General features: G+C 43.5%; 1 protein-coding gene and 1 long non-coding RNA gene across 3 annotated transcripts in view; one reads left to right on the forward strand and one right to left on the reverse strand.

The window, feature by feature from the left end:
• LOC139626252 (tensin-3-like) overlaps positions 1–24,849 on the forward strand; it is a 50,687-nt gene that overhangs the window by 2,821 nt on the left and 23,017 nt on the right. The window contains exons 2-16 of one of the 2 annotated variants that reach the window (XM_071486532.1): positions 1,413–1,586; positions 2,376–2,426; positions 2,508–2,630; positions 2,754–2,818; positions 5,180–5,263; positions 5,466–5,578; positions 5,921–5,981; positions 6,069–6,144; positions 7,006–7,135; positions 7,378–7,443; positions 8,893–8,997; positions 14,333–15,289; positions 21,174–21,304; positions 23,004–23,112; positions 23,199–23,267. In XM_071486532.1, the coding sequence (XP_071342633.1) occupies positions 1,437–1,586; positions 2,376–2,426; positions 2,508–2,630; positions 2,754–2,818; positions 5,180–5,263; positions 5,466–5,578; positions 5,921–5,981; positions 6,069–6,144; positions 7,006–7,135; positions 7,378–7,443; positions 8,893–8,997; positions 14,333–15,289; positions 21,174–21,304; positions 23,004–23,112; positions 23,199–23,267 (2,290 nt within the window). In that variant the 5' untranslated portion in view covers positions 1,413–1,436. Of the gene's footprint in view, positions 1–1,412; positions 1,587–2,375; positions 2,427–2,507; positions 2,631–2,753; positions 2,819–5,179; positions 5,264–5,465; positions 5,579–5,920; positions 5,982–6,068; positions 6,145–7,005; positions 7,136–7,377; positions 7,444–8,892; positions 8,998–14,332; positions 15,290–21,173; positions 21,305–23,003; positions 23,113–23,198; positions 23,268–24,849 lie in introns of those variants that run through there. The other variant, XM_071486533.1, reaches the window with a different exon arrangement.
• On the reverse strand, positions 5,479–8,976 carry LOC139626261 (uncharacterized). The gene is made up of 4 exons (XR_011692181.1): positions 8,846–8,976; positions 7,338–7,428; positions 5,735–5,792; positions 5,479–5,598 (listed from the first exon to the last, which is right to left on the reverse strand). It is a non-coding gene; the product is annotated as an uncharacterized lncRNA (long non-coding RNA).

The raw sequence follows: 24,849 nt of genomic DNA on the forward strand, positions 1-24,849 counted from the left end.
TCCCACAGATGTGCACCAACATGCATGTAATTGCCCTGGTCCATATACGCTCATATAGAGCCCAGATACCACAGAATTATCCACTGCATGGTTTACAGAGGACATGGGAGGAAACCACATTCTTCAGCATTTGGAGACACATATCATAGACCTGCATCTATAAGGTCAAAATAACACGCACCCGAGGCTGCTGTTACTTCATTAAAGGTCCCATATTTTACACTTTTCCTGTGTTTCGTTTTTCCAGCTTTGACCCAGAATCTGCATAATACTAGTTCAAGTTTTTGCACTTCTTTTATTGTTCTAAATGAAATAAGATTAAAGGTCCCATATTTTACACTCTTCCTGTCTTTTATTTTGAAGTGTTGATCCATAAGAATCCATAAGCTGCTTTCAGAGTGACTGAATAAAACTGTATCAGTTCTCAGGTAAACACTCAGAGAAACCAAATCCCGCAAGGTTGGATGGTGGGTCCAGGTGGGCCGGGATTGGGACATGGCTGAGGGCGGTGGCTGCTTTGTTGTGACATCATAAAGTTACAGAAGTCCTGACGGCTGGTTTTAAGGCTCAGTGTCTGAATACAGGCTGTGTGCATTTCTCTGTGGACTGAAGCTTTGATACTTTCACAGTATTAATATAGAACCCAGACCTGCTTTATAATCACAAAACACATGGAAATGTCAGTTTATACAATATGGGACCTTTAATAAGACATAACATCTTTTGGGTTGCCAGGTTGTGGAAAATCCTCAGTGGTCAGTAGTCAAATAGTCCACTGGAGAGGACTCCCTACAGGACGAGTTTCTGCTGGAGGGAACTATAAAGCATTCATAAATTATGTGTACATCTTTATTAAATCCATTAATTACATACTATAAACCCTTCAATAATGGTGCCTTAACAGAGAGTGGTACCGACAAGACATTTCATATAGGTCCATTAATGCTTAAATGTAAAAATAAAATGTTGTTGAGTCATGTGAGTGACACATTTTGTCCAAGGTCAGTTTAATGGTTTTTTGTTGATGAGTAATGAGGTTGTGATCTGGTGTTTAGGCAGCATCATTTTTCTGTGACTCATCATCATGTCTCCTGTGGTCACGAGCTCAGCGAGGGGTTCCAGTCACTAAGCTTTTGGTTCAGTTCCTTATTTTTTTGGCCTTGACTCCACTTTGTTTTATCATCACATCCAGTAAAAGGATTTTGGGATTAAAAACACTGACCGCATTTGAACCCAGATATCGCTGTCTGGGCAACAACGCTCTGCCTGACTGGCAGTTCCAGCTGATATGGCACAAGCTCAGATAAATGCTCTGCAAACAGCTGCTGACCTGGGGGGAAAATTCTCACTTCTCTAAATTTTCCATGACTTTCATTGTCACACCCTTGATTTCACTTCCCGTGTCTTAATAGGTGTCCATGTGACTGAAGTCAGTCATGGGGGAACCACGCCAAATCGATCTGACCTACATCACTGAACGCATCATCACCATATTCTGCCCTCCTGAGTGTCCGGAGGAGACCTACCTGCAAAACCTGCAGGAGATTGTTCTGATGTTGCGGTCAAAGCATGGATACAACTACATGGTGAGATGATTGGAGCGCACAGTGGAGGAAGAAGTACTCAGATCTTAAGTGAAAGTAACAATACAACAATGTAGAAATACTCAAAATGGTACTGCATGGCCCCAAATTCCCACTGGCCCTTAAAGCCTCAAGTTTACTACATATTATTTAGGTCTGTATAGTTAGAATAAAGGTCCCATATTTTATACTTTTCAGGTGTTTTATTTGAAGTGTTGATATCCATAAAAAGATATATTTGTATTTTTAAGAACCAAAAACCATCTGATTGTAGTTTTACATCTGGAGCTCTAGTAACACCAGGTTGGCTGACTGTTTTCTGAGAGATTTAATAAAAATAAAGCAGATTTCAGCTAAACACTCAGAGAAACCAAATCCTTTATGGAACATTTTGTCAGAAAACAAACATACACATTTTTTTTAATCATAGGAAACTGGGAAAATAACAAATATTCACATTTGAGCGGATGGTACCAGTATATTGACTTTAAAATGACTCAAATGTATCAAAATTGTTCTCTATTGATTTTCTGAAAGTAGATCAAATAATGAACTATTTATATCATCTTTACAGTACTGGGATGGGATTAATAAGGACCCAGTTGGGGCTGTTAAGAGGTTAATTCAGTCATGTAAAAAGTACCAAAAGTACAAGTACTCATTATGCAAAGCAGCCCATTGTAGAATAATAAATATTATGTTATTAGATTGATGCATAAATGTGCATTTCACTTTAAGACTGCAGCTTGTTTAGGAGTAATTTCATATACAGCTGAGGTTTTTCTCCTTCAGCTCATCAACCTCTCACAGAAGAATGAAGCTCTCACACAGAGGAACCACAAGGTAATGACGCCACTTCACATGGGTCATTTACAACAGTGAGTATTGCAGTGTGTGGTAAAGCATGTGTGATTCATCCGTCAGGTCTTGGACACTGGTTGGGTGGATCTCCTGGCTCCCAGCTTGGATCAGATCTTCACCGTGTGTTCAACGATGGAGAACTGGCTGCAAACAAACCTGAAGCATGTCCTGGTGTTACACTGCAGGGTAAACTCCTCTAATTCCTCCACACACACACACACACACACACACACACACACACACTGTTCTTTACATTGATCTGTGTACTCTAGGTGAGTATGTAAAGTTTCTTTGTTCTGATCTTCACAGGGAGGTAAAGGGCGACTCGGAGTCCTGGTGGCTTCTTACATCCACTTCAGCAACACGTCAGCCAGGTATCACTGATGTCAGGGAGAATTTGTTCACATATTATTGATCAATAAAGGTCAGTTTTTAACTTAAACTTCATTAACATTTGCAAACCGGAGGAGATTTAGTGACCATGATGACGACAACACTCAGAGCCTACAGCCGTGCTAGCAGCTGCACTGTAGTGCTTTTGGCTAATGCTAGCATGGTCACTATGGCAATGCTAGGCTGCTGGGTCAGGTACATGCTCCCCACATTAGTTTAGCGTGTTAGCATGCTTTAGTGCTAACATTTCCTAATTAGCAAGAAAGACCAGCTTTTAAATTAAAATTGCTTGATGATGATGATCTGATGTAAAGTTTGGTGATCAAAGTTACAACAATCACTCATCTTGAGACCAAGAATGTGTTTTTGGAATATTTTACTCAGAACCAAACTGGAGAAAAGCCAGAAGATTAGGAAAGGTTAGTAGGATTTATCATGTATTACATTGGTCACTACAAAATTTAATGGCAGTCCCTCCAATATATAATTAATAATCTAATCAATGTGGTAAAACAAATGAGCATCCCTAGAAACATGCCTCTTGCATGGCTAAAATATTACAAATCTAGAATATAAATCTAAAATATAAGATAATAAAAAACAGCAAATCAAGCCAAAGAAATACTTCTTCCAAGTGCTGAATAAAAGGAGGGAGATGAAGACTCTGTCAAATACAGAGCCAACAAAGGAGATGATGTCATGGCTACAGAAATAAAAGACAGTGTGGCTGGGTGTGAGGATGACCCCCACCTCCCACCCACCTACTTTCATCTACTGCCAACAACAGGCACAAAGAAGACAAACCTCCAACAAAGAACTTTTCATCCAGAATCAATGTTTTATTTAAGTAAAACTGTAAATTAATAACAGTATTGACATGGACATGCTGACAGATCAATAGGCAGCGCGAGCAGAGGCTGATCTACTGCACGTCTCCACCAGGCAAAGGGCAGCACGTCTGAATGAAGAGACTTTGAACTGCACTGTTATTTGATTTTCAGGCAGGGATCCTGTTGCTGCTGGACGCCAGTAAATTCATTTACTCTTAATTCACCTGCGTGCCAGGCTCTGGGCCTGTAGAGGGCACAAAACATTGTTCATTTCAGTCCAAGGCACTTTTAGAGCAAACATTACAGTCTCTGTGGTTTATAACATTACACGACTTCTGCTTTATGGTCTCTGTGTGGGCTATTAAAAGCACATCCTTCTTCAGTCATGTCTAAAAGTGGGATGAAGTGAAAGATCAGTTAGAGACAGGCTCGTCACTGACAACTAAAAATGCAAAAAAGAGGAAGAGCAGGTCGATCTTCATAGCAATGGTGTGCACGTGTGTGCATGCTCCCTGTTCATGGCTGAGCAGTTGACTCACTGTTGAGAAATATCTGATTATGACCATTGTTGTATTGTATGTGCCTGAGTGAGTGAGGTTTGTGAATGATTTAAAGAGAAAAGAAGGTTGTGATAATTTAGTCATGCAGAAAGTTTTGGTTTTATTTGTCCAGTTTTTTTATTTTTAAATATTTTGTCTCAGATTTCTGCTGCTACCTCAACAAAGTGAAGATCAGTGTTCCCTGTTACTCTGGATAAGTCACATAATACACTGTTGACAGTTTTCATGGGGACTATTTATTCAATAGAAAGTAGTTTGGGGACAGTGATTCTGAAAAGGGACACTGCTGCTGGATATTTTTTAATCCCTTAAAGGGGATTTTACACATCACAGTCTGTTTTCTGGTCTCTGGGAGCAGCGCTGCATGGAGCCCTTTGTGGCTGCAGAGGGAGCTGTGTGGAGGCTGATAAACATCTTAAGTCTGAAAATTAAAAACACAGCGTTACACATCTGCATCATGAAGCAGCACAGTGAGGGAAATATCAAACCCAAGACACTGGAATAATTCAGACCAGTTTATACATGTTTTCACAAAATCTACAATAAAGTTTTGCAGTTGAGCTTTCAATCATCAGCAGATGGGGTTTTCCCAGTTGTCTGAGAACTGTAGATTTCCATTTTTTGACCATATTTAGTAGCTGTTGTGGAGCTGTTGATCAAATCACATCATTTTTTGGGTAATTTATTTATATGTTATATTTATTAGATAGGACAGTGTAGAGAGACTGGAAATAAGGGAACAAAGAGGGGGAATGACTCCAGCCAGCAAAGAATCAAACTGGGGACTGGCCTGCTCTGAGTTTATGCGCCCATGTGGTACAAGCTCTAACCACTCAGCTATCAGGCTGCCATCAAGTTTTTACCCACCATATAAGTGACATTTTGGAGGTTTTACTGTGATTTTCATGTGGTGTCACACACACCACCGTCTGAATAAACGCCTCTCCCTCAGTGCAGGCCTTTCTCTCGACCACTTTGCCATGAGGAGGTTCTACAACGACAAGCTGTCTGCTCTGATGACCCCCTCACAGAAACGGTAAGAACACGATCGCTGCAGGTCAAAGGTCAACAGCAGCTTAACCCTCAGGGTCTGATCTATGATGTAGACCGAGGGATCTGCTGTGACAGTTGACCACAGACTGTGAGGTCACTAATCACCTGATTTATCCTCTTGTGAAATAGTTACTAGAGGTAGCATGACTGAATAAAGAAAAAAAATGAATCTCTCTGCTCTCCAGGTATGTTTGGACGCTGGGGAACATGTTAAAAGGAGGACTGAGGATGTGTCCCTCTCCGTCTTTCCTCCTCTGCGTTGTTCTTCATGGTCTTCCCAAAATAAGACCAGATGGAGGTAAGCAGCAGGTGTCTGATCTGAATGAGAATGAATGAGAATTTTAAGTTAAGGAACTGAAATCAAACATCCTACCAAACATCTGCTAAATGTCACAATGGTTTTAACGTCAACTTGATTTTCATTTCCAACCAAACTGCAAGTGATGACACCAACCTTCCAGCTCACTGAATGCTGTCACGGTGTTTCCCCCACTTCTCAATCACTTCAGTCACTGAGGAAGACAAATAGATCAAGTGTCATTTTCATGACTTTAAGACCCAACTGTCTTTCTCACACAAAAATCACAGACTGTACAGGGGTCTTACATTTTGTTTTTTAATCATGTCGTCTTCTTCTCAGGATGTTGTCTCTTTCTGAGAGTCTACCAGAGCCTGCAGGCTGTCTGCACATCAGCAGTTTAGTAAGAGCTACAGTCCCTCATAATATACTCACCTCTAAACATACAACACAGGATGCAGCAGGTAACGTGTGTTTATCTCCATCACAGCCACGTCACTGCGGCACAGACAGACCGGCTGTACTTTGTGCTGCAGCCGGCTCAGCTGCTCAAAGGAGACATCATGGTGGGTGGAAATAACTTTATTATGAGGAATGCTTCAACAGTTTGGTAAATCATGAAGGGGTTCTCATTACTACTGTTGCATCCCTATTCGACTGTTCTTTTTGTGTATGAATAGATTATTTTACCATTTTATTTATTTATGAAACTCAACACATTTTTGTAAAATGCAGTTATTGTCTGAATATACAGAATATAATATACATATGATTTTGTACTTGTAACTGGACAAATGTCATATTTATGAGTATTCAGCTGACCTGATGAAACTGACTCTAGTTCACATTAAAAATGACTGAGGTTACGTAATTGGAATTTTCTATTTTCCCTGTAATTGATACCAAATTGTAAATTCGATTGATTGATTATTTGAGTTTCCCGCTCCTCTGGTGGTAACCCTGATGGCTACATGACAAAGCATGATGTACACTTCCATAAATCTCTGTCAGCTGACCAGCATCTTCCATAGATCTCGCCAAAATAAAAGTTTTCGTATTAAAAAGCCGACTCATCATATCAGCATCAGACAACCAAATACAAAATGAAATTCATCCTCAACAACCCCAAGATCAGAAAAAAACACACAAACATCGCTCCTCTCAGGAACATCTTTATATCTGCACACAAAGACCTTTGCAGATCTATATATAAAATTAAATTTACAGAGAATGCGGAGTAGCCATCTTTAATTTAAATATGTTTTTTTATATAATTTATAATTTGTATTATCTTACCAGGAAATAAACACAGTGATACTGTTTCTTGTTTTATTATAATATCTGATATGTTGTAAAGTGATAAAAATATAAAAATGAACAATCAGCAGGTCATACATGTGTGCGGTGTTGTTGCTTTCTGACTGTAGGTGGTGTGTTATGATAAAAACAGCCGCTCGTCCAGTCGTCAGGTCGTCTTCCGTCTCCAGTTTCACACCGGCCTCATACACGGACACACCCTCACCTTCCTGAAGGCAGATCTCGACTGTGCCAGTGAAGGTACTTCACACCCACACACACACACCCACACACACCCACTAACACACCCTCCTCCACTGCTCCACTGCTCTATCAGTCTTAATCAGTCTCTGCTCCCTCCTGTCCACCAATGTAAACACCTGAACTGAACTGAACTGACCTTGGACCTGTATCAGCTGTGCAGGTGTGAAGTACACATGAGAACAAGGTCCAGTGAAGTTACCTGTCCAGGTGTCTGATCTCTTTCTTGTGTAATATTCCAGATCCTCGGTTCCCAGACAATGGAAAAGTGGAGCTGCTGCTTTCTGAAAGTCCTGAAAAGATCACAGGTAAACTAACTCTCACAAAAGAGGGTTTTATTTATTTTTCTTTAATTTATGAATGAATGCTACATAAACAATGAGAGCCAAGAAACTTTACCACAGTCAAGTAACACAACACAGAATAAATATGAAAATATGTGTCAGTGGTTTTTCCAGCTTTGACCCAGAATCTGCAGAATAATGGTTCAAGTTTTCACACTTCTTTTATTATTCTAAATGAAATAAGATTAAAGGTTCCATATTTTACACTCTTCCTGTCTTTTATTTTGAAATGTTGGTCAATAAGAATCAATAAGCTGTTTTCTGAGTGATTGAATAAAAATGTATTAGTTTTCAGGTGAACACTGAGAGAAACCAAATCCTGCAAGGTTGGATGGTGGGTCCAGGTGGGCCGGGCTTGGGGCATGGCTACTTTGTTGTGACATCACAAAGATACAGAAGTCCTGACAGCTGGTTTTAAGGCTCAGTTTCTGAATACAGGCTGTGTGCATTTCTCTGTGGACTGAGGCTTTGATACTTTCACAGTATTAATATAGAACCTAGAGCTGCTTTATAATCACAAACACATGGACATCTGCCTTTAGACTGGATGGAACCTTACGGCGCACTGGCACCTCTGTCCACCATGCTAACATGTTCACAGTGATGATGCTAACATGCTGATGTCAAGTCCTGAAGAAGTCAAATTAACAAATTACCAGGTTGACTGAAATTAGAGAAGCAGAACTTTGTGTGGCAGAAACTTTTCCTGCTTTCCTGTTCTGTTAGAAAGGTCACGACCCCTGAAATTTATCTTGGCGACCCCTTGTGGGAGCCCCGACCCCTAACTGATGCTTACAAATACCTGCCTCACAGACACATGATTTGGGTTCCATGTGCAGCTTTATTGTGTCTCTTAACTCAAGCAGAAGAAACGGAAATGACTCAGTTTAAAGCACCTACACACACCTACACACCACTATACACACCTACACACACACACACACACACACACACACACTACTAATGAATGAAAAAGCTCATCATCAAGCTCAGCAGACTCTCACCCAGATGGGGGCAGTGTTGGACCCCAGGAGACGGGCAGACCGGCCCCCGCACACACAACCACATGCCTCTCAACAGGAAGCAATATGAGGAGTTATCACACACACACATCTGACAGGAATTCAGATCACAGATACAGTACACAGGGGAACACACAAAGCCGGAGAAACACACGAACACAGTCCGACACACACGCACTGACAGGCAGGTAGAAACTGACACAAAGTTCAACTCAAATTATGACTGAAATCAATTACTAAGTAAAACCTGGCACTGAAATCAGATGGTGTTATCACACATAGGGGTGTGTGTGTGTGTGTGTGTGTGTGTGTGTGTGTGTGTGTCTTGTTGTTGTTTAACTGACTCCTGACCAGCGTTGCCTCTGTGTCTACCGGTCATTTCCATGTGCAGGCAGAGAGCTGTGGCACAACGGCGCCTCTGTCGCGGTGGACTATGACACCTTGGACCCTTTAGTCAGACGAGACTCCTTCCAAGAAACGTCTTCTTCTGAAACAGGTAAGATGCATTTTAGACATTTTTCCTCCTTTTTTAAACACTTTCCCTGCGTTTCTTTCACTTTCTTTTCCTGTTGGTTTGAATTCCTGTGGTGTCCCTGACTTAATTATTAGACAGGATTTAACTCTGCTCTGACATTATGTTGACCTTTGGTTCCTTTCAGTTGAAAACTAGACCACCACTTCAGCTCAGGCCTCCTTAGTTCACACTTATAAACTGATTTTGTATGTTTCACCTCCCTCATGTCTCATGTAGTCTCATGCTGGTGACCTGCTGGTAATTTTCCAGAGTATGCTGCACAGCTTCAGATGTGCTCATGTATTTTTCCTTCCATCAGTTTTTGCAAAATATTAAAATTAGTGAAGTCTGTCATCAAATTTTTTTCAAAATCTATATTTTGTTATTGGTGGGAATTATTTATTCTGTTGTTTAGATATTATTTTTTATACTTAAAAACTTAAAGACAGTTTAATTTGTTCTTCTTTTTCTGAAGCTTTTAGAGGAGAAATTGATTTGTTCAAGAGCAAAGTTAAGGGGGGAATTTTACACTCTTTCATTAACATGTGGGGACATGTTGCATATTTCTAAAGCTCTGACGGATTCGATTTCTTCCTCAGAAACTGAAGACATGGACACATGTGGACAGCGTTAAACTGCTCATGTGATTTCTGTTTCTGTTATTGATAACGACAAACCAAAGAATTACTGAATATTTGAAAACATACAGCGTCAGTGAGACATGAACAGTGAGAGGTTCTGATTTAACCAGGATTTAGCCTCATCTTCAAAATGGTTCATCTGAATGTGAAGTAAACATAATTTCTAATAAGAAAATAAAACATGCAAAATCATTCATTCATTACTTTTATATCAATAATGGGTAAAAACACTACATTCAGTGGTGGCTAAAAGGTCAACACAGGCTTGTGACTCTGAGGTCGCCCTGGACCAGCAGGATAAATCTGTCATTACCACTGCTGAGGTGCCCTGAAGCAAGGTCATTGACCTCAAACTGCTCCAGTGCAGCAGCTTAGTAACCAACAGTTCAGACTGTAGTTGTTCCAGAGTGTGAACAAGGTCAACCTGAAATCTAAGAAAATATAAATCCATCAATGGATAAATAAAAACAGACTGGGACAGGTTTAATCTCAGAGCTTCACACACAGACGATAGTCGCCCTCTGCAGCTTCTTTCAGCTCATTTTCTGCACAGCTCAGTCTCTCATCAGCTGTTTTCAGCAGATACGCTCTGATAAATCCACTGTGTCCATCAGCAGACGGATACAGGCAGAGACTACAGGAAGTGTAACATTTAGCAGCTGAAGAGATTTTTTTCTCAGGAGCTGGTGGAGACCAAACCAGAGCTAAGAGGAGGGTGAATACTGGACTTTCGTTCACCAACACGACTCATGTGTAATAATAATGTTGCTCAGACTGTCTCCTGTGTGTGGAAGCAGGGAGCTGCTCGCTGACGCGTTAGATAACTTGTCCACCGTTGTGTGTTTTTGAGCTCATTGCGAAGTGTTTCTGAAAAAATCTCTGGCTGGTGCTCGGATGTTGTAACACTCTGTGGGTGCTGAGCCGGTCTCTGAGATTGTGTGTTTGTACTCGGGCCTTCGCTGTGGTCACACTCGTGGGTAATTGTCTGGTCATCAGTGCGACAGCTTACAACTGTTGTGGTCACAGAGTTCCCGGAGAATGGGTGGAACAACAATCATCCAGACAGCAGCTAGACCAGACCTGTGTGTGTGCGGAGGCGGTTTGTTTTTTTCAATTTAGTTAGAATAACTGTTCACACACACACACACACACACAGAAAAACACCCAACACAAAAACACACGCCCAGACAGCTGAAACAATCACTGTCAACCGGTGGTTGAGGTTCCAGTTCCAGCTGTTTTATGCCATTTTGCTAAATCTGCTCCGGGCAGCCGTGTAATTTAGATACACTGATCATTGGGGGAGAAATGCGGAAACATAGCATGTAAACACACACACACATATATACATACAAACACACACACACACACACACACACACATGAACGCAAACACACATGGCCATTACATTTAACCGCCAGCATGCACACAAGCATAATGAGGGTGCCAGCCTGTTAGCAACGCAGCCAGTCGCAAGAATGTTGTTTTCAACCACAGGTGGTTCTACTTTACCCTCTCAGCTCGCTCACACCCTCCCTCCCCTCCTCTCTTTGTATCCCTCCATCTCCACATCTTCTTTTACTCTCTCCCTTTCTTCTCTTCCCCTTTATCTCCTCTCTCTCTCTCTCTCTCTGTGTCTTTGCGTGTCGCTTTCAGGTTCAAGTTGCAGTTTGTCTGATTTGTCCCCACCCCCCCTTCTGCACACAAGTCTCTCCAGAGCCCGCCCCCATGTTTACATTCCCTTCTCCGTATTTGGCCAACTCAAGGTCCCTGTGCTTTGTGTGTTTTTACTTGAAAGTGCATTATGTGTGCAGCACCTGTATATATGTGTGTGTGTGTGTGTGTGTGTTTGCTTGCAAGTCTAGTGAATGATCCACCCTTCAGCTTCCTTCTACTGCCCCCCCCCCCCCCCACATGAAAATGCATGAGAGCACGCTCTCTCTCTCTCTCTCTCACCTACCTGTGTCAGCCCTGGACAGGATGCAGGAGGGGAGGGGGCGAGGGAGGCGGGGGGGATAAAGGGTGGGGGGTAGAGGCAAAGCAAAGCAAAGGCTGATTTCTTGGTGGCGGTGAAGGCAGGGATTCGTAGTGCAGGGGACGGAGCAGGCGAGGAAGGAGTGCAGGAGTGACATGAGAGAGGAGAGAGAGAGAGAGAGAGAGAGAGAGTAGGAGGTAGGGAGTGAGGGAGTAAGGGAGGAGGGAGGAGGGGGGGACACCAGGGGGCTGTTAGCACCTTAAGAGAAAGAATGCTCTCTGCTTGTCTTCCTGTGGCAGCCTGAGAGACAGAGAGGACGACAGGACAGCACGGGAGGGAGGAAACGGAGACTTCAACCAGAGCTGGTCTGAATCCTGGATCTTTTCAGTCTGTCTCCTCATCCTTCTCATTCAGTCCTCGTCCCTGCCTCTCGTTCCTCTCTGCTCGTCATCTGTTTCTCTTTTCCTCTCTCTCTCTCTCTCTGTCCGGCTGCAAAGGGAGGCTCCAGCGCACTTTTCCATCCTGTTTCTAGTCTGCAGAGGGAACAGTGAAAGTTTGCCTCCAGCTGCCGGTAAAGTAATCTGCTTTTTGATGCTAGTTTGGTGCACGGGGCTGTGTGTGTGTGTGTGTGTGTGTGTGTGTCTTTTAATAGAAGTTCTTACAGTATAGTAAAAGTTATACGACGTGTTCGTCAGTTTGTGAATATATTTCTCATCAGTGCATCTGTGTTGGTGAGACCTATCAGACCAGCTGTGAGGTTTTACCATGCATGTCTGGTATTTGAGTTTTATTGCCTCTCTGGACTTAAGAGGCTGTGCTCATACAGCTCTGGTATGCACTGTATGTAGTGTTGCAGTCACTGTACTGTGCAGTCTTATCTGATCTAAGTGTAGCAGCAGAGGAGAACTCGCTCTTTTAGTCAGAAGATGATTCTGTCTTCTACGTTTCAGATGATTACGCCTGTCACAGGTTCCTTGAGCCCAGAGCGACGTCTTTAAGTTACGTGTTTTATCCAACTGATAGTTCAAAACCTAAATATGTTCAGTTTATGACAAAAAAAGGCAGCAAATCCTCACAATTGTTGGCATAAATTTGCAAGAAAAAAAGACAAATTATGGCTCATTATTAAAATTGTTTATTACATCATGTAATTAACTATTTTAATAATGAACATATTATTTAACATGTAACTTAAAGACGCCACTCTGGGCTTCATTTTCTGTTAACTGATTAATTGGTTAATGAACTGTGTCCACTGTGTGACTCATGAATCTGTTTTTGTATCGCTACAAACTGCGTGTGTGTGTGTGTGTGTGTGTGTGAGAGCATGTGATCAGCTTTATCTGTCCTCAGGTAGACGTTCATGTCAGACACCTTCTTTGCGTGACACACATGCACAGACACACACAAAGGGGCTCTGTGTTATCTACATGGAGTGTGTCTGGAGTGATGGCTGTGGTCCAACAGGTGGTGTGTGTGTGTGTGTGTGTGTGTGTGTGTGTGTGTGTGTCATAATGAATCATGTACAGTAGAGGTGCAGCTTTGGAGTCACTCATACCAGGAATATGTTCAGTAACAAGGTGTCATTTCCACTTTTAGTCAAACTTTTACAGTTTAACTTGACTTTTGAAAAAATTGATTTTATTTATTTTACTGTTGATTAATCGATTGGACAGAAAATGACACAGAATCATTTCAGTCTTTGTTTATGCCAAAACATCATTTGACTCCAGTTTCTTACATGCTGATATTTGCTGTTTTTAGTAGTTAACCTCAAATTAAATTAAATATCTTCTGGTTTTGGACAGAAATGCAGTTAAACTATGTAACCATGAACTTTGTAATGGACATTTTCACAGTTTTCTTACATTTTGCAAAACAAACAAGTTAGAATGAGAATTTAATAAGAATAATCATTTGTTGCAGCTCTAGTTCATATTTTTCAGATGACTTTTTTTCAGACGTAATTCTCTTACAAAAGACACTAGAAGTTAATATCAATAAAAGAAAAGGAAGTAAAGGACTTTACTAAAAATAAAATGCAACATTATCTCATTCATTTAAGGTCCCAAATCTTACAGTTTTCCTGTGTTTTATCTGAAGTGTTGATCTCCAGCAGAAGATATATTTGTGGTTTTAAGAACCAAAAACCATCTCAGTGTAGTTTTACATCTCCTCTCTCAGGCTTCTCTCTAGTAACAACAGGCCAGTCAGCCAATCAGAAGAGAGGATCTGAGCCTCTCTTCTGATTGGCTGACTGTTGAGTGATCCAATGAAAATATAGCAGATTTCAGGAAAACACTCAGAGAAACCAAATCCTGCAACGTTGGATGGTGGGTCCAGGTGGGTGGGGCTTGGGGCGTGGCTGAGAGTGGTGACTGCTTTGTTGTGACATCACAAAGTTCCAGAAGTCCTGACGGCTGGTTTTAAGGCTCAGTTTCTGAATACAGGCTGTGTGCATTTCTCTGTGGACTGAGGCTTTGATACTTTCACAGTATTAATATAGAACCTAGACCTGCTTTATAATCACAAACACATGGACATCTACCTTTAGACTGGACGGGACCTTTAAATATCATCTTCCTCTCTTCTCTGAAGCCAAACCTACTCTGTTGCTTCATTAGATCATGTTTGCATTTGTTTTCTCTCCTCTGTCAACATGTAAGCTTCATGCTGAACACACTGGTTTTTATCTTCACAGCTCATGTCCTGGACCCTGGAAATGGCGGTTTGCACGGCAGAGTGAGGAAGAGGAGCATCGAGGAAGGAGTTTCACTGCCCCTGACCTCCAGCAGCCCCAGCTGCAGTGACCGAGCTCCGTCTGCCAGCAGTGACTCAGGCCTGTCTGTGGCCTCACAGGGGAGGACCGGAGCCAGACAGAGGAGAGGGGCCACACGGGACAAGTGCACCCAGGCAGGGAAGCTGCTCTCTGGGGTGGACTTTGAGATCGCTCAGCCTCTCCTGGAGGTCATGGCTGAGCTTGCTGCGTGTGGTGGAGGGGAGGTGGAGTTGGTTGGAGCTGAGACTGGACTGGGACACACGATCAATGGAGAGGCTTCATCCAGCGAGAGAGAGACTGACATCCTGGATGATGAGGATGAAGTAGATGATGCGGCAGCTTCTGCTCTAGACATACCGAGCTCAAGTAGTGTCTGCTCCCTGTCCTCAGAGAATCTACCAGAAACTCAGAGGTCGACCCAGACGGAGTACTCCACACACTCCTGGGTGCAGCAGCAGCAGATGGTGGAGGTCGTCACTAGTAATCACAGAGAGGTGGTTGTGGAGGAGAGGTTGAGCAGGATGAGGAAAGAGCGGCCGCCACCTCTGGTCGCTCCTGACACGCCACCTCGAGGAATCAGCAGCAGAGAGGCCGTGCAGAGAGGGCTGGTGGTCGAGGACGGGACACACAACGTCACACAAAACATGGCCGAGACACACAACACACAGTCTGCTCACACAACACACAGTTCGTCTTGCCAAGAGGAGGATTTGTCGTCGTTAACCACGGACATTGATGAGTCCATCGAGCAGCTGAACCAGCTGATTCTGGATTTGGACCCGACCTTTGTTCCTGTTCCTACACGCTGTGCCCCCCTGTCCCGCTCCGCCTCCCTCCACACCAACGGCCTCAGCCACAAGGGAAACACACACCAGTCAGGTAAGTTCAAGATTATTGAGAATTAATGTTATAAAACAGTAAAAAAAGAAAAACTAATGTAAAGATAAATTAAGATCTGTGTCTTTGACCTTTTGGGGGTCAACTTGTGAGGCACAGGGAAGGGTTAGTCTCCAAAGTTGTTTTATTTACATGTTGCGTCACTGTAACTTTGGGGTGGGACTTCAGGAGGGTCGGTGATGATAGTTAAACCTGCAATGTAACATTATCTGTCTAATGGTGCGGGGGCTTTGGAGTGGTGTAAGAGCACCTTGGTGAGGTTGGTGAGTGAGGAAAGTAACGCAACTACTAACAGATTATTTTTGTTGTTGGGAAATTTGTAAAGTGATTGATTACATTTTGTGAGTACAGCACCCAGGTCATCTCTCACCTGGACTACTGCAGCGCCCTTCTAGCAGCTCCCACTCCCACACACAGTGAAACCCTTACACATGGTCCAAAGTGCGGCAGTGCCTCTTCGATCAGCACGTCACTCTGCTATTCATCGACCTCCACTGACTCGTGTCTGCTCGAATCAAATTCAAGTCTAATATTCGCATCCATCTACTTGAACTTAATCATTCCGCCTTAAACTCAGTCTGTCTCAGTCCTGGTCTTTGGTTCCCTGACGGTGGAACAAGCTACCAAACGTTGTCAGAGCAGGAGCGTCCCTCTCTGTCCTCAGAGCGCCTCCCCTCCTCACACCTCTAACACCACAACACGTCCAACTCACACTTACTATGCACTTCTTTATCTGATCTCCTCCCACTGAGTAAATGTAAATGTGGTACAACAAACAAAATCCACCTCCACTGCTCAGGAGAGGCCGCACACATTTCATTATGAACCCTCAACCAGAATACTCCAACGTGTACGTGACAGAATGTGCACGTACTGTGGGTGACACAGTTTTACTGACACGCAGCCGTTCACTGTCACGTTATGATTGGCTGAAATGCCACATTAAGAAAAACACACCTGTGCTAACAAGCTGGTGCCGGTGACGCTCGTAGGTTGAGATATTGCTGAGCTCAGGCTTCACACACAGAGACGCATTTATAACCGCGAAGGACTGAGGCGCTGCCTGATTGTGGAAATCTCCACCTGAGAGAGAGACAGAGAGAAAGAGAGAGAGATACATCTGTATTTGTTACTGAAGGTGTGTTTGTACGCGTGCATGGTGTTTGCTGTGGGGGTGGAAGCATTTGATTAAGCAGGTCGTGGATATTCCTGCTGTGTAAGCAGGGTGAAATCAGGACCTCTGCCCTCTGCACCATGTTGTGTTTACAATCCAGTCGCTCTTATTGTGAATGGAAATATACAGAACTGGAAGAAAAAAGTTACAAAAGAAAGCACAGTATGTGCAAAAAGACAAAACGCTGACATCGTTACTGAAGCTACAGTTTTTTTAAAGCAGCTGAATGAGTTTGAATGAGTTCCTTTTTATCTGGAGAGAGTCAGTTATGCAACGCTGTTAAAGGGAGATATTGATAATGAAGCAAAAGCCTTTTCATCAGGTCACAATAGGACAGAGCTCAAAGTTACAGCTGATTTAGATCCAGAGTCTGATTTGTTCAGATTAAAGAACAAAACAGTCAAAATCCTGATTAAAAAAACATGATTAAAAGTTAGAGTTGAACAGTTTTGGACCCACAGAGGCAGAGAATGGTTTAAAGGCAGTTTATAGTAAATCTGAATAGAAGATGGATCTGGAGGTGGGGCTGAGGGCCTGTGTGAGTGACTAGTAGAAGGGCAGGCAGCAAATCAACAGTCCAGACAGTGACCAGCAGGGAGACCAGGGCGTCTACACCCAGGAGGAGACTGAACCATCGGGTGGAGTCTGGATGGAGGAGCCGGGGTTTTATACTGCAGAGGTGATGAGTAGATCAGCTGCAGCTCAGGTAGAATGGCAGGAGAGGAAACAGGGAGGCCACACCCAGCACACACACACACACACACACACACACACACACACACACACACAAACACAGACAGACTTGGGACAAACATGAAACACTAGGAAGGGGAAACAATGGAAAAACACAGGGAAGGGGAAGAGGCACAGCCGATACCCGGACAGGAACATTTAGGAATCAAAGAGTAAAAAAAAATAATTATTTCTTTATTTAAAAAGTTGCGAGTTAATCTTCTGTTGATCAACTAATTGATCCCAGAGGAAGATTTTTCTTTGTCTCACAGAAATTTATCAGCTCTTATTCTGAGATTACTAACATCTGATCTGTTTGTCCTGACCCCCCCTTTGGGAGAAATAAGGAGCAAAAGAATAGATCATGATCTAGAGGAGATCTAATGGGATAAAACAAATGAAAAGCAGATCTCAGGCCTTCATCTGATCAACATCACAGTTTCGGCTGTTGTGTGGGCTCGTTTATAAGCCAATCAAGTTTTCTTAAACTTGATTGGCTACTGTTTTCTTAAGAGCTGATTATTTCAGACAAGCAATGATCAGAGCAGTGACAGAAAAACTGACTCTTCTTAAGTCTTAAGAAGAATTTTTCTAAAGAGTTGACATTAAGAAATACAAAAGAATGGTCAAAATCTTCTACTGATGTTAAATTGAGCTCAGTTATGTCCAGGAGAAACTGTCTAGACAAAGAAGATCTGTGAATTTTCCTTTCCTCTGGCATTGATCAAATAATCACTGTGCCATGTGTGAACTCTTCATTTCCAAACAACAAATAGACTTTGCACTGAATCGGTCTGAGAAGAAGCCAAACACACAGACTGGGAGAGACTGGGCTGGAAACAAGAGTCTGACAAGCGTAATAATGATTGGTGTAGGAGACGAAACACAAAGTTTAGGACTTTACAGTCAAGACTTCAGATTCTGCACCTCTGAGAACTTGGACCTGAACATGGCACATTGATGTTGTAACTCTGACTCCTATAAAACACCTTGTGATGCTCCAGCCAGCGAGTACGTTCTCTAGTGAACGTATTAGCTGCAGCAGTGTAGCTGTATAGAAAGGTTTCTAGGATGCTGCCTGTTTTCCTGACCCCGTGTGTGTCAGCGCTGCCTCTTCTTCACTGTCTCTTCTCGCCGCGCTGGCACTCATGACAGATTTATCCCCTCTCATGTCCACTGGGGACGGAGCCTGGAGGAAGAGGCACATTTCTGCCGCGACCTCTGTCCCGGGGTTCGTTTTCTGTTTGAGGACCGCGGGTCGTAGGTGCACGGGTGATGTCATCGATTCCCACCTCTTCACATGCGGAGCAGCTGTTCCTTCAAAGCCAGGTCCCGATGGTCCATGTGGGAGCTCGCTGACAGCGAAGAGATGACGAGAACGACCATGACACCGGCTGAATCATGTGTGTCAGGGTCACCGCTGTGGTTATCGATGCCCTGGGCCATGTGCCACGCAGGGTTACATTACTGCTGACATTGACCTCTGACCCTGTGTTTCTGCACAGCGCCAGGTCAACGAGAGGTCTCCTGAGTCCTCCTCAAATTGTGGAATTCGAGCACAGGAAATGGAACATGTGTGTTTGTGTGTATGTAGGTCAGAGAGTGCGTCAGGAGCTGGAGGCGGATGTTTCCCGAGGGCATATTTGAAGCAGTAACTCTAATATTTCACTGCACAGTGTCTCTGCCACTGACTGTGTTTGCAACATGTGTTTTTCAGGGGGGATGTTTTGAGGCAGGAATTAGTAAGACATCAGGAATTCTTTTGAAGTTTGAAACAACACTTTGCTCTCCTGCGTGTTTGCATCATGCCTCCTCTCTCCCTCTCATCATCTCAGAGGTGCATTCTTCTGAAGAGAGTCGCCCTCTCTCCAGTACAGTGGGTATCGAGTGGTCCTCGACCCTGTCTCCTCCTTTGCAAAGCCCCCCCCCCCCTCCTCAGGAGGGCCTGTGCTGTGGGAGAGAGGCCGGATTAGTTTCAGTTGGTCTAGCTCAGCCCCTCATGTGATTTGGAGATGATGGATGCTCACAGTGAAAGCTGAGCTCAGTCTCTTGTAGTTGATATCCACAGTTGAGTATGAGCCCATTTATGGTGAATCTCTGTCATGACGCACACGTCAGCTGCTGCGTTGTTGATGTTTCCAGGCCTCACAGTTCAGTAGAATAAAGGCCGATTCACTTCGGTCCATGTGACTTCAATGACGTCGTCCGGCCATGTCTGCGAGGACCCCGTGTGCAGCCCACAGTTTGTACGCATCACAAGTGTCCCGACTGCTCGTGCTCCAGGTAACACGCTGGATTCTTGCTTTGCAGAGAGGTTGTGTGAGGATCCAGCGTCGCCCACATTTATATGATTCTTCTTGTCAAATGGAGTTGAACTCTGGGCCGATTCTCGTTAAGTGGTTGCATTTTATATTTTCTCTTCCTCTCTTCTCTAGTTCTTGATTTTTTATAGTGATTGGCAAACAACGTTGTGGTGCATTGCCAGCATCAACTGGAAAGGCCTGCATGGACTGCCAGTTGTATTATGAATTGAACCGTTTGTGCAGCCGCACAACTAGAGAAAAGTTCACTGTTGTCCACAGATACAGAAAGTGTGACTGTGCCTTGAGACTGTTTTTATTGTTCTACCTGCGTGATCGTCAACTGTGCTCCTGCTTCTTTGCAAGTTTCCTGCCTACAAAAAAGATCTGTACTATTATATCTGCATTTCTAATTTTAGTGTTTCCTGTCTATAAACATCAACAAAAAATCAGGCTCAAAATCTGACCAAATTATTTATAATGAAGTTTTTGGTCAAAAACAACACAGGAGACTCTTGAGGGACCGTTGATCTCTGAGCTTGGACTACGACCGTGGCCGAACCTCAGCAGATATTTGTGTGTGTAGATGTTTGTTAAAAGTTGAGTAACAAGCTTGTTCCACATCTTTCCCTTCAAATATTAACAAGTTATTTTACAACAGAGATTTCTGATAAGGAGTCATTAACGAACTGAGAATCAAATCTGTTCGGAGTGGGACAGTTTCCTGTTGGAAATAAACTTGAACGATGTGGACAAACACTGATGCATTAAATGAAATAAGCCTTTGCTAACAGTTTGTTGTATATTCATATAGTACATTCATCAAGCTGGTCAGAAGCAGCTTTTTGGGCAGTATATGTATAATGTTAGTATATGTCTGTGGGTGGATAAGGTCTAGCCCAGGGGGCGATGATCTCCTCACATCTGAAAACGACAGATTGTTCCAACAGATGTTTTTCCGACTAAACACCGTGATGTTCCACCATCTGGTCACAGACGAGTCTGTGTTAGTCACACAGGCTCTGCCCTGATGATAGCAGCTACGCTCTGCCGATAAACACACTGATACAAACCTTCGTCAGACACAAACACACCGGACGCCAATCACTGTCATCACCTTTTATTGCATCTGGTCATAACAACGTGTCAATCGTCACGGCTCAGTGGTTCAGCACCCAAACACAGATGCTCAAACAGGGACAGGTAGGTGCACTGAAGGTGCTTTAATAAATAAACACAACTGGTAATCCAGTAATAGAGAACAGAAACATCAGGAACCTCAGGAACATCAGGAACATCCAAAGATGACCCGACAAAGGAGTGAGGACCACACAAGGGAGCCGAGGGACATTGGGAAAAGGTGAAACTAATCAGGGTGGGGCAGGTGATCAATTAGACGGGAAACACACACAAGGGCAGGAGGTGGAACAAACCAGAAGAAAGGTGATTTCAAAATAAAAGAGGAAACACTAGGACAGGAGAGTCACTGCTCTTTACTGTTATGGTTCTGCACAAGAGTAGACATGTTGGTAGATCTGTAATTTCATAAAGGAAAATATGACTGATTACATTTCTGATCATAATCTGTCTGACTGTCTGACTCTGCCTCCCACGCTCCCCCTCTCCTCTCCCCTCTCGTTATCTCTCCGCCACCGATCAGGGTGGAAGCAGCAGAAGCAGGTCAGCGATGTGACAGACTACCCCGGTCTACAGAGTCCAGGATGGAGAGGGGGTGCACCTCAGACCTTCAGGGGCTCCCCAGGCTACAGCCCCCCTTTCTCACCTTCTTGGGTAAACACAGTTTCCTGTTCATCTCACCTGACAGCCACTTCACTTTAACCCTAACCTCTAACCCTACCTGTATCAGTAATCCATCATTAGCCAGTAGGACATAAACATCACAGTCTGTGGGAAACATTCATCAGGTTGTTACAAGCTTAGCTTCAGTTGTTAAGTAGTTTAAAATAATTAAAATTACTTAAATTAAGAGGATGGGTGATGAGATAAAAGGAGAAGCTCAAATGTTGTCTGAACAATTAGAAAAAGTCCATTCACACAAGGTAATTAAAAGTCCAAGAGAAACTGGGAACGTCCACAAGTCTCGTCCACCTGGTCTGGGTCTCTGCCCTGGTCCTCTGGTCCTCCCTCTCTCTCCAGAGCCCAGAGGACAGGATTCAGTTTACAAACCCCTGCCAGGCAGCACTTCCTCCCTCCTGAGAGTCTGTTCAGCTATGGCTGGACAATATGACCACAAAATAAAATCTCAATTTTTTTCCAAACTTGAGGATAAAATTCATTACATTTCATTAAAGTAAGAGATTTTTAAAATTTCCTGCAAAATGCATAAAGACTAGAACATGTTTGAAACATATTCTTAGGACTTAATGTGCAAGACAGGGGAGCAAGTTTAATAAAAGACCTCCAACACCTGTGAGGCTGCATTCATGATGCATTTCAACACAGATCCACAAACTAATTCATCTGCTTCTGTTGCAATCAGTCTGATATCTCCAGACAGCTGGATAACTAAGATTAGCTTCCAGATCACATCAACACACACAAAGCTACACTGCAGAGTCAGTTTCACTATGGTCCATTCACCTGGGCCTGAGTCGGATGGAGACACCTGGAGTTACAACAGTGCTGTGAACAGGAAGCAGTTTATGAGACCGTTGTGACTCAAGACATCATGACTGAAGACGTCTGTAGTGTTACAGCAGATACACGGTCCAGCCAAGTTTCAAGCCCCAACAACAGCAACAGAAAACACAACCAAAACAAATACAGATACATGACATAAGAAAATACTACACAGCAAATGCAAACACACAACCCACACCAGATATGAGCTGAGACAAATACACAACATGCAAACAGCGGTCACATGATCAGGTGAGACACAAGAGGCCAAACCCAGGACACTATTCCCACAGAGGGAGAAGAGACAGCAGATGCTGAAAGTGCAGAGTGATGAAGTTGAGTTTTGACTGTTTGGACTCAGACTCTCTGTAATTGATCTCGACTACAGCTCTGATCAGATTAATACCACTTTATTTTGGGTTTATTGAACCCTAAACTTTTATAACCTTTGATTCAACTTGTGTGTCAGTGAACTGAGTGTAACATTGAGTTATCACTTAGAAATCTGTTACAGGGACGGATCTGTGTTGAGATTACGATTGTGTAACTGTATCTGCATCTTTGCTCTTTTCTACCTTCCTCCCACTCTCTTCTTTTTCCTTCTTTCTGCTCTTGCACTCTTTCTTATGGCTGGGTGGCATGAATGGCCTGTCTGTTTACACCAAAACACAGGCTGTAGCCACACACAGATCACAAGACTGATGTCTGCTGGTGTGTGTGTGTGTGTGTGTGTGTGTGTGTGTGTGTGTGTGTGTGTGTGTGTGTGTGGGGGCTTGTCACCTCATTAAGACTCTTGATTTTTCTCTCTTGTTCCTTTCTTATCTTTTTGTTCTGTTGTTCTTATTTCAAGCACCGGCATCTCCACAAAGCCAACAGCGTGAGCTATCCGGGACAAACAGATAGCTCCGACTCTGTCCCACAGACCCCCACCTTCCCGGTGTCCCCTCCAACGCCCTACGGTAAGAGATAATGTGAGGATGGACATATCAGGCTGTGGGAGTGTCTGCATTCTGAAATCTTATCAGCGTCTTCCTTCTCCTCCCAGTGAAACATTTCTCAGAGTTTTCCCAGCTCAGGACCGGCGGGCAGTGGGACCAACACAGCTGGACGCAAGGTACACTTTCCCCAGGAGTGTGTGTGACCCTGTATATGTGTGTGTGTGTGTGCGTTTGACTGGTGAGAGCGCTGAAGTTTGAAGCGAAACACTTGAGCTCCTGATTGCTGCTGGAAAGCATTCAAGAACTGGCTGGAATGTCCTCCAAAAACACACACACACACACACACCTGGCCCCTACTTTGTTGCTATTGGCTGGATGCGTGGGCACGGCTGTTTTTGGTCAGTCATGGCTGGTCAGAGGCACAGATGTCTGGTTTCAGTGCTTTTTGTTTAAAAGGCAAAAAGTGGTTGGAGGGATTAAAAAAAAAATGCCTTTGGATATCCCATCAGCCCCGTGCAGGACAGCTGATGCTGGATGTCCGCTAATAATAGCTGAGGGTAAGAGAGGAAGAGACCACTGCTGGCAGGATGTCCACTCACGTCCTGTTCAGGGAGGGGACGGGGAGGAGAGGGGAGGGTCTTTTGTTGCCGGGACATCCTGCTCGAGGAGACGTGTACCACACAGCTGCAGAAGGAATTTACTGTAGTGTCAAAAAACACGAGCGTCTTTCAGTGGCCGAGTTTCACATCTGATCTCAGTGGCTGCTGTCGTCCTCCTGTGGCTCCAACAGTCATTGTGTTTTCACAGTGAGGAAACAAAGACCATGGATGATGTGAAACATATTTATGTTATATAGTCACTGATAAAAACAGAGGCTGCAAAACAGTTTTCAGCTGTTATTAAGTTTGTTAAGGGTGAATTCAGCGCCATATTCTGCTGTGTTTTATTAGCTGTGATGAGCTAATGATGATGCATAAAGCTTGTGCTAAAACTGCAGCACTTCCTGTGTATCCTGCACTTCACAATAAAGGCACATGAAGGCAGCAGTTGGCCTTTACTGTGGAGTCACAGTGCAGGGGCCACATCCTTCGGAGGCTGCATTTGAAGACCGATTGCATCACAGCGGCGGGACGAGGCTGCCCCATTTCAAAGGCTCCTTCAAACACAGCTGAGAAATGCGTCCTTCTTTTCCTGGGAAACAAAGGATCCAACGTGTGAATCCTTAGAGGCCCAATGTAACAGCTAACGGTGCAACTGTTAAAACCAAAGGCCTTAAGACCTCAAGTTTTTGTTGTCAAAGTTGCTAGGCGTCATTTCAGTCCGGCCCTCGCAGTCCGAGAAGCTACGAAGGGCCACACCTTCTTAGAGCGCGTCCTCTGATGGATGTGGCCCCTGAATTAGGACACAGCTAATGAAACTGTAGAAAAAGTATTGACAGTGACTTTTCATGGCTAGCTACTGTTAGCTAAGTTTACCATAGCAAGCTCAGTTAAGGAGAGTAGCTCGGAAACAAGGGCTGACATTACAGCTCATTTATGACAAACGTGAATAAAAATCTACTGGGAGGAGCTGCGTTGTTTAACAGGTTGATTTTGGTTTTGTTAAGATTCAATTTCATGAACCTTTTAAACTAACACATTTAAATTCTGCTGAATCCCAAAAAAACACAATGATCTTATAGGAGTTTTTTGTAGGTTTTGCTGTTATATAAAGATTATTTTAAAGATAATTAAGTTCAGTTCAATTTCTAATGCCCCA

This window comes from Trachinotus anak, unplaced genomic scaffold (genome assembly GCF_046630095.1).
Source record: "Trachinotus anak isolate AG129_WGS33_773 ecotype Australia unplaced genomic scaffold, CSIRO_AGI_Tana_v1 ptg000010l, whole genome shotgun sequence".
Lineage (NCBI taxonomy): Eukaryota > Metazoa > Chordata > Actinopteri > Carangiformes > Carangidae > Trachinotus > Trachinotus anak.